Here is a 16522-nt window from a genome sequence, read left to right as displayed (position 1 = left end):
ATTTGAGAGTGGTTTTAGGAGTTCTACGAGAAAAGAAGTTATTTGCTAAGATGTCTAAGTGTGAATTTTGGTTAGAAGAGGTTAGTTTTCTTGGTCATGTGATTTCAAGAGGTGGTGTTGCTGTTGATCCTTCTAAGATAGAAGCGGTATCTAAGTGGGAAGCTCCGAAGTCAGTTTCTGAGATAAGGAGTTTTCTTGGACTTGCAGGTTATTATAGGAAATTCATTGAGGGATTTTCTAAGTTGGCGTTACCGTTGACGATGTTGACTAGAAAGGGGCAAGCGTTTGTTTGGGACTCAAAATGTGAAGAAGGTTTCCAAGAGTTAAAGAGAAGGTTAACTACTGCTCCTATTCTGATATTACCGAGTCTGTCAGAACTATTTGAGGTTTACTGTGATGCTTCATTGTTGGGTTTGGGTGGTGTTTTGATGCAGAATAAGCAGGTTGTGGCTTATGCTTCGAGACAACTGAAGGTTCATGAGAGGAACTATCCGACACACGATTTAGAGTTGGCAGCTGTGGTATTTGTTCTGAAGTTATGGAGGCATTACTTGTACGGGTCAAGATTTGAGGTTTTCAGTGACCATAAAAGTTTGAAGTATTTGTTTGATCAGAAAGAGCTGAATATGAGACAGAGGAGATGGTTAGAGTTTCTGAAGGATTATGACTTTGGTTTGAATTACCATCCGGGTAAAGCAAACGTAGTGGCTGATGCATTGAGTCGGAAATCATTGCATATGTCTATGTTAATGGTTAAGGATTTGGATTTAATTGAGCAGTTTAGAGACTTGAGTTTGGTGTGTGAGAGTACTCACAATAGTGTTAAATTGGGAATGTTGAAGTTAACGAGTGGTATTCTGGATGAGATTAGAGAGGGTCAGAAATCCGTTGTGCTTTTGGTTGATAAGTTGACTCTAGTGAATCAAGGTCAAGGTGGTGAATTCAGAGTTGATGAGAATGGTGTTTTGAAATTTGGTAATCGGGTGTGTATTCCGGATGTTATCGAACTTAAGAAGAGTATTCTTGAGGAAGGACATCGTAGTGGCCTGAGTATTCATCCTGGAGCTACGAAGATGTATCATGATTTGAAAAGGTTATTTTGGTGGCCGGGAATGAAAAAAAAATTGCGATTTTTGTTTATTCTTGTTTGACTTGTCAGAAGTCAAAGATTGAGCATCAGAAGCCGTCTGGGCTAATGCAACCGTTGGCTATTCCAGAGTGGAAGTGGGATAGTATCAGTATGGATTTTGTTTCTGGTTTACCGAGGACAATTAAGAATTTTGAAGCCATTTGGGTGATTGTTGACAGATTGACAAAATCGGCTTATTTCATTCCGATCAGAATGGATTATCCGTTAGAGAGATTAGCTGAGTTGTATATTGAGAAAATTGTAAGTTTGCATGGTATTCCGTCGAGTATTGTTTCGGACAGAGATCCTAGATTTACATCGAAGTTCTGGGAAGGTTTGCAGAGGGCTTTGGGAACTAAGCTGAGATTGAGTTCTGCATACCATCCGCAGACTGATGGTCAGACTGAGAGGACGATTCAGTCACTGGAGGATCTTTTGAGGGCGTGTGTTTTGGAAAAGGGAGGTGCTTGGGATTGTTATTTACCTTTGATTGAGTTTACCTACAACAATAGTTTTCATTCGAGCATTGGTATGACACCGTTTGAAGCTTTGTATGGTAGGAGATGTCGGACACCTTTATGTTGGTATGAGTCCGGTGAGAGTGCTGTGGTTGGACCGGAGATTGTTCAACAAACTACGGAAAAGATTAAGATGATTCAGGAGAAGATGAGGATTGCTCAGAGTCGTCAGAAGAGTTATCACGACAAGAGGAGGAAGTCACTTGAGTTTCAAGAGGGAGATCATGTGTTTCTTCGTGTTACTCCGATAACTGGGGTTGGTCGAGCTTTGAAGTCGAAGAAGTTGACACCTCGATTTATTGGTCCTTATCAGATTTTGGAAAGGATAGGGGAGGTAGCCTATCGTATCGCTTTACCGCCGTCACTTGCGAATTTGCATGAGGTTTTTCATGTGTCTCAGTTGAGGAGGTGCATTCCTGATCCGTCGCATGTAGTCCAAGTAGATGATGTACAGGTGAGAGATAACCTGACTGTTGAAACATCACCTATGAGGATAGAGGATCGAGAGTTGAAGCAGTTGCGGGGTAAAGAGATTGCTTTGGTAAAGGTAGCTTGGGGAGGACCAGCAGGTGGCAATGTGACTTGGGAACTTGAGAGTCAGATGAAGGAGTCTTATCCTGAGTTATTCGCTTGAGGTATGTTTTCGAGGACGAAAACTCTTTTAGTGGGGGAGAGTTGTAACACCCCGATAAAATATGATAATTATTTAAATTAAGTTAATAGTATATTTATTAATTTAATTAAATAATTGGATTATTATTGGAATATTATTTGGAATTATTATTATGGAATAATAAGTTGGAATATATATAAAGAGTTCCATTTGGTAAAAAGGGTTTTTTCACGTGAAAACCAGAGAAGCGACAGAAAGTGAGAAAGGGCAAAGAGGAAGAGTAGGAGAAGAAGGTTGAAGAAGGAAGAGCTTGAAGCTAAAGGATTTGCCGGATTAACTCAGGTAAGGGGGGTTTATCGTCGTTTAATGGGTATTATGGGTTAACATGTAATGGGTAGTAATAAGCCGTTGAATTGACCCTAATTGGGATGGTGAGTGCTGAAAAATTGTGATGAATAAGTTATGATTAAGCTGTAATTGAATCTATATTTGGGTGAGTTGTGATTTTCCGAACGTGTAGCTTTTTACGGAATTGGAATCGGAGGTCCGGAAGTCCTCCAACGGCGGAAAATGCGGAGAATTCTGCATTCTGCTTCGTGTTAGCGCAGGAACAGCTTTCTGTCTTGCGTTAACCGGTTAACCCAGGGTGTTAACCGGTTAACACTGTTATGAATTGTGAAATATTGCTGTCTGTCTTGCGTTAACCGGTTAACCCAGGGTGTTAACCGGTTAACACTGTTAAAATATGCCAGGAAGCGTGTTCTGTGTTGCGTTAACCGGTTAACCCAGGGCGTTAACCGGTTAACACTGTTGGAAAAGTGGAAATTTGATATTTAAATATTGTGAACATATTTGATGATTGGCCTATATTGGTGTATGATATAGTAGGGATCATTTCCCGTTGTTTTGAGCAGTATAGGTATTAGTAGAGTGTGCTAATACTGTGATTTATTATTTGACATGATATGATTATGTGATAAATATGCTGATGATGTGTGGTGGTATGCATAATGCTATGAATATATCTATTATGTATGCAATTGTGGATGGACTGTTTATGGCTTAGAGTGTGAGCATATGTCCATTGTAGATTGTGGTTGATGTTGCATGCTAGGTGATTTAGCGTGCATAGTATGACCTTTATGGTGGTAGCTAATTCCCATGGTGAGGAATTAGTGATGAATTATTGTGGATTATTGTTGATGTTTGCATGCTAGGTGATTTAGCGTGCATAGCATAGCCCTTGGGGTGGTAGCTAATTCCCATGGTGAGGAATTAGTGATGTGAGTCACTAGGTCTCAAATGAGTGGGGCTAGTGAGCTTGGTAGCCGTATCTGGATTTGATCGGTGAGGTTGAACTATATGTTCACGAATAGTCGGTACCGCATGCATGGAGTCTCATTGCATAATGTATGTATTGTGTATAATATGAATGGATGTGTTCCAATATTATACGTGTGTTTTGATGTGTATGTTGAGCATGATTATGAGTATGAGTGGATGTTGCCGTTACTGAATGTGTGATCTGATTAGGGTGATGAAATGTGTTAATTTACTTAGCATTACATGATATTTTATAATGCTTATTATATCGATTGAGGAACTCACCCTTACAACTATGTTTCAGGTAACGAGTAGTGATTGAGTAGAAGCTAGTGCTTGGAATCTAGTGTAGTTCCTTAGTGGGTCATGCTCTGGTAGATGTAACATCGGGACGGGATGTTTTACCTTGTTTCATTTGTTGGTTGTTGAACAGTTCACATGTAATGTGTTACATGGTTTGCATGATTGAATTGATCTCTATCCGCTGCGGATTATGCAATGTTTTATTTTGTTTAATAAATGAGCATGACAAGTTATTATGGTGAATGGTGTGAAGTGTCAAGTGTGACACCCTTAAATTGCATATCTACTCTGATTTATATTTGTTGTTTTAATTATTATTGGGGTATTTTAGAAGGGTGTTACAGGGCAAACAGGTGTACCACTAAGTAGAAGTGGAAGTGGTGAGGAGCAAGTCAACATCTCAAAGATGCCATTATCTCACAAAAAAGTCGACATTCGAAAATGGCATCTCTGGGGGGCATTTTGTTACCACAAGAAATCTATAAGGCATGTTGAAGGCGTAATCAATGAAAGTGCCTTATGAATTTAAGTTTTATACCCCATCAAGGGGTGGAGATGTGCCTAAGATAAGCAAGAGTTGAGAAAAACATAAGTCACCAGGAGATGAAACCGACAGAAGAATCATGTTTGGTCGAAAACCCATTATGTCGACTGAACTGAAGATTGGGACTTAAGGAATTTCTAGTTGCGTCAAACACATAGGAGACATGGTCGACCTAAATACCTGGGCGAGAGAAGTTTGAAACTTAAAATGACTAGCAGTTACAAGGAGAATAAGCGCCGGAATATGGAGCAGTTTGCAGAACGTGTATGGAGCAGTTTGTAGATCGTGTGGCACGACGTCTGTTATTTTTTAGAAGTTTTTTGCCTGTAGGCAGTTTCTTTAGTTTATTATAAATAGGATATCCCACGAGGGGCTCGAGTTGTTCACTTTGTACCAAAATCACTTGTAAAAAACTTCTCATTCCCAGCGCGAGGAAGCAAGATTTTTAAGAGTGCTACGTACGTGAATCACCACATTTATTTCAATGCAACTTCCTTATTTTTCAATTGTTCCCGTTGAACATTTTATTTTAATTTCATTTACTTTTGAGTTATCACTCTACGTTGTCGTCTACGCTGTCGACACTGATTCTATTACGATAATAGAGTTCACCAAAAGCATGTTCTTTGTGTACGTCTTTTGAATGTTGTAGCACTGTTGGTCACGAGTCACCCATAGGCTATAGCATCATTACCATTTTGTGTGGAAAAAACCTGTGCTTATTCAATACTTTGTCAGGAGTCATTTCTCACAAAGTTAATTATTTGTCGAATTGAATAAGTCACACTGTCACACTGGCACATTTCTTAGGATCAACTGGTCGATCCTGCAAGTAACCCTCAGTTGTAAGGCCTAGGGAGGACTAGCGGTTGTTTACCAATTTCCACAGTAAACACCATGCAAGAAAAACTCAGGGAAATCAAGAAGAACAAACCTTGAGAGCTTGTAGAAAATGCAATCAAGAAGGAAATTGATGTGAACTGGGTCTACAAGTTAAAGTTAAGGCCAAATGGTGAAATTGCCAAGCATAAGGAAAGATTGGTGGCAATAGGTTTCCTGCAAAAACCTGGCATCAGCTTCGATGAAGTCTATGCACCTGTTACAATGCTAGAAACCATTATAATTATTGTGTCGACTGCATCATACAAATGATGGAAGGTATGTCAATTAGATGTAAAGCCAACATTTATGAATTGACCATTGGAAGAAGAGGTCTATGTCAGTCAACCACCAAGACTCAAAATCAAAAGGGAGGAACATAAGGTGTACAGTTTAAGGAAGGCTCTATATGGTTTGAAGAAAGCCCCAAGGGCTTAGAATAAGAGAATAAATAGTTTCCTGATTGAGGCGGGTTTTGCAAAATGTGTCTCAGAACATGAAGTGTATGTCAACAATGTAAGCATGCTCAGTTGATTCATTATATGCTTGTATGTGGATGAATTGTTAATTATAGGTGTAGTTGAATGATAATAAAAGGGTTCAAGTTGAAACTAATGCAAGAATTTGAAATGTACGACCTATGAAACTTGTCTTATTTCTTAGGGATGGAGTTTAAAGACAAAAGTGAATGAATGTTTCTGCACCAGAAGAAGTATTCCTAAGATATCTTGAAAAGGTTCAAGATGACTAACTGTAATACAACTGTCACACATTAGAGACTAGAGAAAAATTGAGAAAGGATACAAATGACGAGTTTGTAAGTGCAAAATTATACAATAAAATCATTGGATCCTTAAGATATATATTCAACACTAGACCAAATATTTGTCAAAATGTCGGGTTGTTTAGAAAATTCATGGAGAAGCTAAAAGAATGTCATCTCATTGTAGTCAAGAGAGTATTGAGATACACAAAAGGTGCTATCAATCGTGGTGTGTTGATGCTAATGAGAAAGAATATCGGCTCAAGTGCAGAGGTACATGGCTACACTGATTCAGATTTTAGTGGAGATCAAAACGAGAGAAAGAGTATTGTAGGCTATATATTCATGATTGAAGGTACTCTAATCTCTTAGAGTTCAAGAAAGCAAATCTTTATGGCTTTGTCATCTTATGAACATGAGTATGTGGCTGCATCATATGCAGTATGTCAAGCAACATGGATAGAGGTGTTGCTCGAAGAGCTCAAGTCATGGAACCTAAGAAAATGAAGTTGTTTGTCGATAACAAGTCAGCTATCGATCTGACAAATCATCCTATGTGTCATGGTAAAAGTAAACACATAAAGAGGTTATATCATTTCCTTAAGGATCAAGTATACAAAGGAAATTTGAGCATTGCAAGTCAGAATGGCAACTAGCTGATATACTCACCAAGCCTCTGAATAAAGTCAGGTTTGATGAGTTGAAGATAATTATTGGCATGAGAATCCTTGAAAACACGAATTAGGTGGTGTGTTAGAAGCTAATAATTTACTGTTTAGTAGGCAAGTTGTATTCAACATGGTTGTATTCGACAAAGTCGAATATCAACATGTAAGTGTCAAAGTTTGTAAGCAATTATTCGACAAAATCGAATACTACAGTTTGTAACTAGTGTTTTGGTTGCCTATATATATATATATATATATATATATATATATATATATATATATATATATATATATATATATATATATATATATATATATATATATATATATATATATGTGATCTTGTAAATAAAATATAACAACTTTCAATTTAATAAGTTTCCTTCTTACGATATAGTTTCTCTCTCTTATTCTTTCTTCATCCTCTTTTTCATTCTTTTTGAAAACCCTATTTATTCCAAGATGCTTGTCACTTTATATATACTAGAAAGTCTTATCATAGTTTTAAAAAACGATTTGCGTCTTCGGAAACGGCCGCGACAAAACGGTATTGCATATATACCAATATCACTATTTTTATGTTGAAAAACAAATTATAATTAATTCATATTGTGATAACCGCAATCAATATCGTGGCATCTATATTGATTGAAATCGCGAAAGCTGCTTTCACACAACCACAACATTTTTTTGGAACAATGAGTATTACTCTATAAAATAAAAAGGTTAAATATACGTCACCACCTATAATTTTAGAGAGTTTCAGTTTATCCCTATAAGATTTTGTTTTTAGATTCCCCCCTTATAATGTATAGATTTTGTGTCTGGCCCCTAGTTGACTATTTAAATCCAAAATCTTTTTAAAATCCTACACGGATGTTCACATGTATTTTTTATTTTTATTTATTTTTTAAAATTCACGTGGAATTTTTTATTTTAAAAATTTTAAAAAATTTTATTATTTTTTTAAAAAAAATTATTTTATTTTAATTTTTTTTTTAATTACGAGGGGGTAAATCAAAAGTCGTTATAGCTGACATCCAAGATGATCAATGTCACTCTATTTGTCAAGAGTTACATAAATCATCAGCTTCCTATGTTCATTGTGATGTGACAAATGAAAAGGATATTGAAAACGCGGTGAACACAACGGTTTCGAAGTACGGTAAACTAAACATCATGTTTAACAACGCTGACATAACTAGTGTAAACAATACCAACATACGTGAATACACATTATTCGATTTTCAACAAGTGATTAACGTTAGCTTTGTTGGTGTCTTTCTTGGAACAAAACGCGCTCCAAGGATAATGATCCCTGCTAAACGAGGTAGCATAATTAACACAACTAGTGTTTGTGGAAGCATATGTGGTGTGGCTTCACATGCTTACACGAGTTCAACGAATATATTGGGTTGTCTTAAAGCCCATTTTAAGCAAGGGATTCTGCCCATTTAATTGATGAGGATTTCTTAATGCACCATATACGCTTCTTATGCACCATGTGAAAAATACTAAAATGTCCCTAGTTTTCAGAGATGCATCTCTGGATGCACCGTAAACACACATACACAACACAAGTCATTATGAGTGACACCCTATAAGTTGGGTTTATCTTATTTTGGAGATGCATCTCCGGATTATTTCAAGTAATATATTTGTAATTGATTAATTTAGTAGAAATTCTGGAGCCATGTCTCCGAAAGTTTGGGTGGGATTCCAAATCTCCAATCTTCTGGCTCGTCACATCGATGGGAGCAAAAGAAGACATAATTTCAGGCAAAGAGCCTTTATTTCACACTACAATGCTCGCATTAATCATGCATTTTGTCTAAAAATATGTGTTGTGTCCGTAAATGTATCTCTGGAACGAGTATGAACTTTTCCGGAGATGCATTTCTAGGACTAGTGTGTGTTTATTTTCCATTTTTGTTTTCAGTAGTGACACTTATATACTGTTATATTGTAATTGTTTTCATTAGATATGGCGAACCCAGATGTTTTCCCAAAATAAGTTATTTCTCTGAGTGTCCAAGGTGTTGTTGTGAAGGCGGTAGATGTTGGCAACCAATATAAAAGCGAGCAAGAGTTTAAATCTCGTGATCAAATGCTTCAATGGATTCGTATGGAGGCCTCTAAACTTGGATTTGGTGTGGTTATTGGAAGGTCTGATAATGGTTCAGATAGAATATGCGCTTTTGTCACAATGACGTATGAAAGAAGTGGAAATATAAAACTCCTCTCCGGATTTTCAAAAGAGACGACACTGGTTCAAGAAAATGTGAGTGTCCATTTAAGGTGCGTGGTTACATGTTGGAAAATAAAATCTGGAGATCTAATGTGCTATGTGGTTTTCTTAACCATGATTTGTGTGAAAAATTAGTCGGTCATGCTAGTGTGTGTTAGCTCATGCTGGAAGAGAAGGGATGCATTGCTGACATGACATTGAATTTGGTTCAACCTAAAAACATACTTGCAACATTGAAATGGAAGAAACCTGAAAATATATCAAATAGCAAGCAAGTGTATAATATTCGGTATCAAACTAACAAGGCGCTTATGGGGGATAGAACTGAAATGCTACAACTCTTGAAATTGTTGGATGACAACAGTTACATGTCTAGGTACCGAACGTGCGATGATGGATTTACTGTTAGAGATATATTTTGGACTCATCCTGATTCCATAAAGTTGTTTAACACGTTTCCTACTGTGCTCATACTTGATTCAACCTGCAAGACGAATAAGTATAGACTTCCATTATTGGAGATGGTTGGTGTTACCTCAACTAAGAAGACATATTCTGTTGGGTTTGCATTTCTTGAGTGTGACAAAAAGGACAATTTTACTTGGGCCTTAGAGGTGTGTCATACATTGTTGAAGGACCAAGGTGATGTGCCTAAAGTGATTGTTACCGATCACAATACCTCCTTGATAAAATTGGTAGCAAAGGTATTTCCTTCTTCTAATGCATTACTTTATAGGTATCACCTAACAAAGAATGCGAGAAGTCAAGTTAAACCCACGGTAGGGACGAAAGAGATAGAGTCTGAAGATGGAAAAATGGTGAAGGTGGGTGTGGTTGTCGAAAAAAATAACGGATGCATGGAATAATATAATAAATTCTTCCACAAAAGAACTATATGCCGATTCTGTTATGCATTTCAAGAAAGTGTGTGAAAAGTATCCAGATTTGTTGAAATATGTTGAAAGCATAATTCTTGACCAGGTGAAGGAGAAAATTATTTGTGCAAGGACTGATAATGTTAGACACCTTAGAAATACAACAACTAACAAAGTTGAGTCTGCCCATGCTACTTTGAAAATTTGGTTGGGAAATAGTAAGGGCGATTTGTGTAGAAATTGGGACTCCGTGAACCACATGATTCAAAACCAGCATAATAAGATACATACATCATTTGGTCGGAGCATCACCGTTTTGGAACATTAATTTGAAGACAACTCTTTATTCTCAATTGGTCGGTAACATTTCTCGGACGAGTTTGAATTATATTTTTCACGAGGCTAAATGTGCTGATAATGTAGGCTCCGATAATGCAAAGTATGGATTCACAATTGTGAAAATAGATGGTCTCCCATGTGCTTGTGTTATTGCAAAAAAAGTGAAACTTGGTAGCCCAATAAGAATGGATGAGGTTTGCATTCATTGGAAGAGACTTAGGTTTGATGATGATGGTGTCATGAATGATGGTAAATATAATATCTCTATTTTGACCGAATGGGAAGTGATACAAGATATATTTTTGAAATTCGACGACAACATGAAACTCCATATCAAAGAACAGTTGAGGAAGATTGCCTATCCGGAAACCACCGACATGAAACCACCCTCTCAACCAATATAAACAAAAGGTGCTCCAAATAAAATGAACCCTACATTGAATGGCAATTCGAATACACGGTCTCCTTCATATTTTTAACATGTTGACAAAGTTTTTCCGACTCACCAACTCCAAAATCTCAAAAAAGTGTTGTCAAAGGAGCTCGCATTAATAAACCACCTCATACACCGCCTCCACAAAAAATTCCATTCATCGATGATATGCCCATTTTTATGCACAAATACATCGAGTGGACAGTTAATATTATAAGGGATGTAATTGCGGTTATCGAGCAGTTTCGACTTTACTCGGTAAAGGAGAAGATAATCATACACTTATTCGCCATGAACTCATCCAAGAGTTGAGGCGCATAAAGAATCATACACACGATTGTACGAAAAGAAAGAAAATTTCGATGAAGTTTATGAGTCTCTTGTTCCTTGCCTTAGCAGTCCGACACCGGAGGCAAAATGAATGCGCTCCCCTGACATGGGTCACCTAATATCATGTGTGTATGATAGAGTGTGTGTTGATCTGATACGATACGGTTTTTTGGAAATATTTTTCCCACTGCGCACCGCCCACCTCAAAATCAAAATGATCGTATTATGTATATTGGGTGAATTTTAAAATCAAGTCATTTGTTCAAGTGCACTTGAAACTGGGATGCCATATACCACTTACGTCACCGGAGTGAACGACTCATTCAACAACAAAAGTCGAGACTTGACCGAATTATTTTATGGAAAGGATGCAAGAGTTCGAGAAATTGAGCAACATTGAAAGAGAATCAAATGCACAAAAGTCCAAGGGGTACCACACATAGATTTAGCCAGCAACATATGTTTCGGCTCGTTTTAATTTCTTGCTTAGCCAGACAAATAAGTGTATGTAATTGTGTCTCAATATAAATGAAGTGTAATATATTCAATATTTGTTTATTTTGTGTTTTAATGCATTCTTGACCATCCTGATAACAACATTTGTTCTTTTGTAAATAAAAAAAGGTTTTATGTTAAGGGTTCTATTTTGGAACTGGTTCAGGAGAAGTTCCGGAGATGTATCTCCGAAACAAGATAATAGGGTGTGGAACCGGAGATATATCTCCAAAATCAGCATGCCAGTTATAGAATGATCCATATTGATCTATGAATTCTATAAATTAAGTTGCTCTGATATTATATTTCACACAAACTGAAAATGTCTCAAATGTCACAAATAAACATTGAATGGTATGTCTCAAATGTCTCTTTCTCCAGCTCTACACTTGGGCGAACGTTTAAGTTCAACGACTTCACCTCCCTCGAAGATATTAAATACAAAATCCACCATCTCCTACCTTACGAAGATAATCGAAGGATTGTGAAGCTCGAGTACCGTTCACCAAAAGGATGGAAGATTGAGTTCAGAAAATTTGAGCTCAAGACGCAAACAGATGTAAGAGTTATGTGGAATACATATTTCCTTTTCGAAACAAAAGTTCCGCTCAAGTTTGAAGCGACGATTTAAGATCGATTGAAGATATTGCGAAGATTATGAAGAGTCCACCTGGATATTGAAGTAATGTTGTTTTTATGTTGAAATGATCTATATAATCCTAATTTTATTTTATGAATCTTAATTTCATTTTAGAAAATTACATGTTTTTGGTTCTGCTATTGATGTGTATGTGTTACAAAAATGTAATTACAGAAACATTACTAAGATATATCTCTGGAATAAAAAAAACCAAATAATAGAGCGTCATTCAGAATGACCTGTATTGAATGTGTGTTGGAATACGTCCGGAAATATATCTCTAATTTTTTTTTTTAATTCTCGAGTGGTATTTAGAAAAAAATATAGAGTGGATTAAAATATCGTCTTAATTGATACGCATTGTTTAATAGAAAAACGGCCCAAAGTGTGATTATTTCTTTTCTTTTCTTTGACACAAGTGAAAAAGTATTGAAAATAGTTAGATGGATATATAATTCGGTATTCATGTCGTTAATGAATATGATTGGTTCACATCACTTTCATCAGCATGTTCAAAAATAAAAATATGTGGTTTTGTATGCGTTACCATCGCTACTTGTCACTTTAGTTAGGCTAGACAATGTTACAAGTACTCAGCTTCAGCATTCTCAAGAGAAGAACAACGAGTTTGCCTTATAATTTCTCTCCGGCTATCCAGAAACGTGAAAAGCTCGCCCATGGCAACTGCTTCGTTGGTCTCTGCTGCTTTAAAAAGGTAATCCTGTTGCAACTTCACTTCGTTTAATTTGCATACACATGCAAGTTAATGCGTTTCTTCGCATTTAACTAACCCTATTAAGCGTACCAATTTATTTATAGCTAAAATAAAGTTATAGCTAACTTGATATGCCATGCTCAATTAATTTGATTTAAAAGGCTTGAGGGAAAGGTGGCTCTGATCACCGGTGGTGCAAGCGGTATCGGCGAGGCCACTGCGAGACTCTTCTCTCAAAACGGAGCTAAAGTCGTTATAGCTGACATCCAAGACGATCAAGGTCACTCTGTTTGTCAAGAGTTACACAAATCATCTGCTTCCTATGTTCATTGCGACGTGACAAATGAAAAGGATATTGAAAACGCTGTGAACACAGCGGTTTCCAAGTACGGTAAACTAGACATCATGTTTAACAACGCTGGTATAGTTGGTGTAAACAATACCAACATACTTGAATACGAATTATCTGAATTTCAACGAGTGATTAACGTTAACTTGGTTGGTGTCTTTCTTGGAACAAAACACGCTTCAAGGGTAATGATCCCTGCTCGACGAGGTAGCATAATTAACACAGCTAGCATTTGTGGAAGCATAGGTGGTGCGGCTACACATGGTTACACGAGTTCAAAGCATGCCGTTGTGGGGCTGACGAGAAACACGGCGGTCGAGCTTGGACCGATCGGTATTAGGGTGAATTGTGTGTTGCCTTATGTTGTTCTCTCGCCTATGGCTAAGAAATACTTCAAGTGAGATGATGATGGGATTCTAGGGTTTTATTCTAACCTAAAGGGTACTAATCTTATGCCAAATGATGTGGCTGAAGCTAATTTGTACTTGGGAAGTGATGAGTCTAAGTACATTAGTGGTCACAATCTTGTAGTTGATGGAGGATTTACAGTTGTGAACAATGGATTATGTGTCTTTGGACAATCTGTCTGATTATGTGCACTTTGATATGTCTTTATATGCAATTGTTGTTGTGGTTGATGATAACAATAAATAGGCCATAAAATTATGATATAGTTTTCTGATAAACTATATTTATTCAAAAATAATTTTTTGATGTTAAATGAGTGAATATAATATCTTAGGAGTCCATTCCAATAAATAACAAAATATCTTTGCATAGGCACACGAGTAAATTCGTGGTCCATAGATAAAAACAACACTGTATAAAAAATTATAAAAAATTAAGGACGTGTTTGATTTGGTTTTTTTCAATTTTGAAATTGGAAAACAATAAAATTTATTTGATATATAATTTTATAAATTTATTTTTAAAAATTATTATCTATTTAAGATTTTATAAATTTATTTTTAAAATTTATTATCTATTTAGAAATTAAGAAGAAGAGAAATAAAGGAAAATTTGTACATTTTTCATTAATTAGCAAATTTGTAATATTTTAAAACTTTACCAAACATGTTTTGTATTACATTTTTCTTAAAAACATCTTTTAAAACTAATTTACAAAATAGTTTTTAGAAACTAAAAATTAAAACTCAACCATACGAATCTAACTCTGCCATCCTTTAAATTTGACATTTTTTCTAGATTTGTCATTTAAATATATATATTTTTAATTCAATATTTACATTACTTTATGCTTGCAGTGTTAATATTATTAATAAATTTAATTTAAAAGAAAAGTATGTGATATTGTCTTGTAATTCAGTTTTAGTATATGTTTGATTGCGGTATCTATTTGATTGTGTTGCAAGTGAGTGATTTTCAACAAAAGAAAATTGTCAATAGTTTTAAAAACTAGTAAATTATTTGACTTTCTAGTTACACTACGCCAAATAAGGGAAAAGAGGGCGCTTATTTTGGCCTATAACAGCGCTTTTAAGCGCTCTCTAATCTGGCGCTGGCATAGGTAAAGACAGCGCTTTGTTCTCCTGGAGAAAGCGCTGTCTAAAGTGGCCACATTATAGTGCGCTTTAAGAAAAAAGCGCCCTCTGGAATGGTCCATAGAGGGACACCTTAGAGGGCGCTTTCTGGTAAAAGCGCCCTCTAAAGTTGTCAGTGTAAAGTGTTTAGAGGGCGCTTTCAGGAAAAAGCGCCCTCTAAAGTTGTCATTGTAAAGTGTTTAGAGGGCGCTTTCAGGAAGAAGCGCCCTCTAAAGTTATCAATGTAAAGTGTTTAGAGGGCGCTTTCAGGAAAAAGCGCCCTCTAAAGTTGTCATTGTAAAGTGTTTAGAGGGCGCTTTCTGGACAAAGCGCTCTCTAATGTGTTAGTTATTTTAAAAAAATTTGTTTGAAAAACAGTGGATATATATTTATTTGGTAACCTGTTCGCATGCTGCAAAAGTGTAAAATTCATATTGATTTCATCCTTTAATCCAATGTTATACACCATTAATCCATTGATATATACAACATGAATCCATTTATATACAACATTAATCCTCCATATATACAACATTAATATATGATTCTTTGATCAACAATATACAACAACATATTCTCAAAGTACTACAATTAAGAGAATAAAACATAGCAACCAACACCCAGTGACCACTGTATCCAAAAGCTGTCTAGTAGTTCTAACCAATACTAAACAAAAACGCCCATCCACCCATGGTGGCAAACATGTTCTGTATATCCAAAAGTTGTCTAGTAGTTCTATCGCACATCCATACAAAATAAGGCTCAACCAAAACAACAGATGGCAGCATAAGTAGTCCCCTACAAAAAGAACACGTCCAAATGCAAATAACACAGAACTGTCAAAAGGCGATTGAGCAACAAATAGTAAACAATGGCATAAAGTTAAATGACATAGCTAATATTACCTGAATTCCTGCATGGCTGTTAAGGTAAAAATCAAATTCCCTAGGGTGACAAATGCCGGTGTCTACCACGGTTCCTTTGACAATTTAGAACAACAAAATCAGCAAAAAGTGATAAATTCAAATGATAATATATACCAGCTGCATTGAGAAATATATTGAAAAAACCTGGCATAATTTTTCCACTTCTATCGGTCTCTTTGGGGTTGACAGGAAAGAGACGGGTGTGATGTCTCTTTTGGACCACTACAAAAGTAACTTTAAGTAGATACCCATCCTCTATTGAGACACAAGCCTGTATCTCCGACCATATTTTTTCTTTGCCAACCTTCAAGTCCGGACTTCTCCAATTATCACATGTAATCGGAATATGTTGTCGAACAAGGAAACCAATGTCGTAGAGGGATACTTTCAAATATCCAGCATCATCATCTAAACAAATATCAATTGATACTTTCGAGCATCCCTTGCCCCTTGCACAAATGATTGACTTCATAATAGCCATTTTACCTGTAAAAAAGAAAACAATTAAAATCAGATGACAAATGTAAAAACAATTAAAATCATAAAAGTCATTTTACCTGTAATAAAGAAAACAATTAAAATCATTTGACCTGTACCTTTTTCACTAAGTTCTCTTTCTTTTCTTGGTTGGAATATGTTCTACATGTCTCTTAACAACACGGACGGTTGGATTGATCCAAATACCCTCATTATGATCATTTCTAATATATGAAACATTTGATATATTATTCTCATCTTGATCATTTCTGGTAAACGATTCAATCTCAACATCAATATCATCACCTTGATCTCCAGTGTTTTCATCAATTACTTTGTTGGAAAAAAGAACTATAGACCATTTCGTACTTTTCGGATCATTGACATAGAACACTTGTCTAGCTTGAGAGGCTA

The 16522-nt window shown here is 36.1% G+C and overlaps 1 protein-coding gene and 1 pseudogene across 1 annotated transcript; both read left to right on the top strand.

Annotated features, from left to right (window-relative positions):
• The first annotated feature begins 4637 nt into the window (after positions 1-4637).
• LOC127103519 (uncharacterized) lies at positions 4638-10606 on the top strand. Its single transcript, XM_051040772.1, has 5 exons — positions 4638-4694; positions 8791-9021; positions 9147-9812; positions 9970-10081; positions 10287-10606. Exons 1-5 carry the CDS (start codon positions 4638-4640, stop codon positions 10604-10606), a joined length of 1386 nt encoding a protein of 461 aa, XP_050896729.1.
• A 2107-nt stretch (positions 10607-12713) lies between these two features.
• LOC127107885 (borneol dehydrogenase, mitochondrial-like) lies at positions 12714-13754 on the top strand (annotated as a pseudogene).
• Positions 13755-16522: the final 2768 nt, after the last annotated feature.

The sequence above is a fragment of the Lathyrus oleraceus genome, chromosome 7 (genome assembly GCF_024323335.1).
Source record: "Lathyrus oleraceus cultivar Zhongwan6 chromosome 7, CAAS_Psat_ZW6_1.0, whole genome shotgun sequence".
Lineage (NCBI taxonomy): Eukaryota > Viridiplantae > Streptophyta > Magnoliopsida > Fabales > Fabaceae > Lathyrus > Lathyrus oleraceus.
Note: the sequence above shows the minus strand (reverse complement) of the source record. Positions and strands in the feature narration are given on the sequence as shown.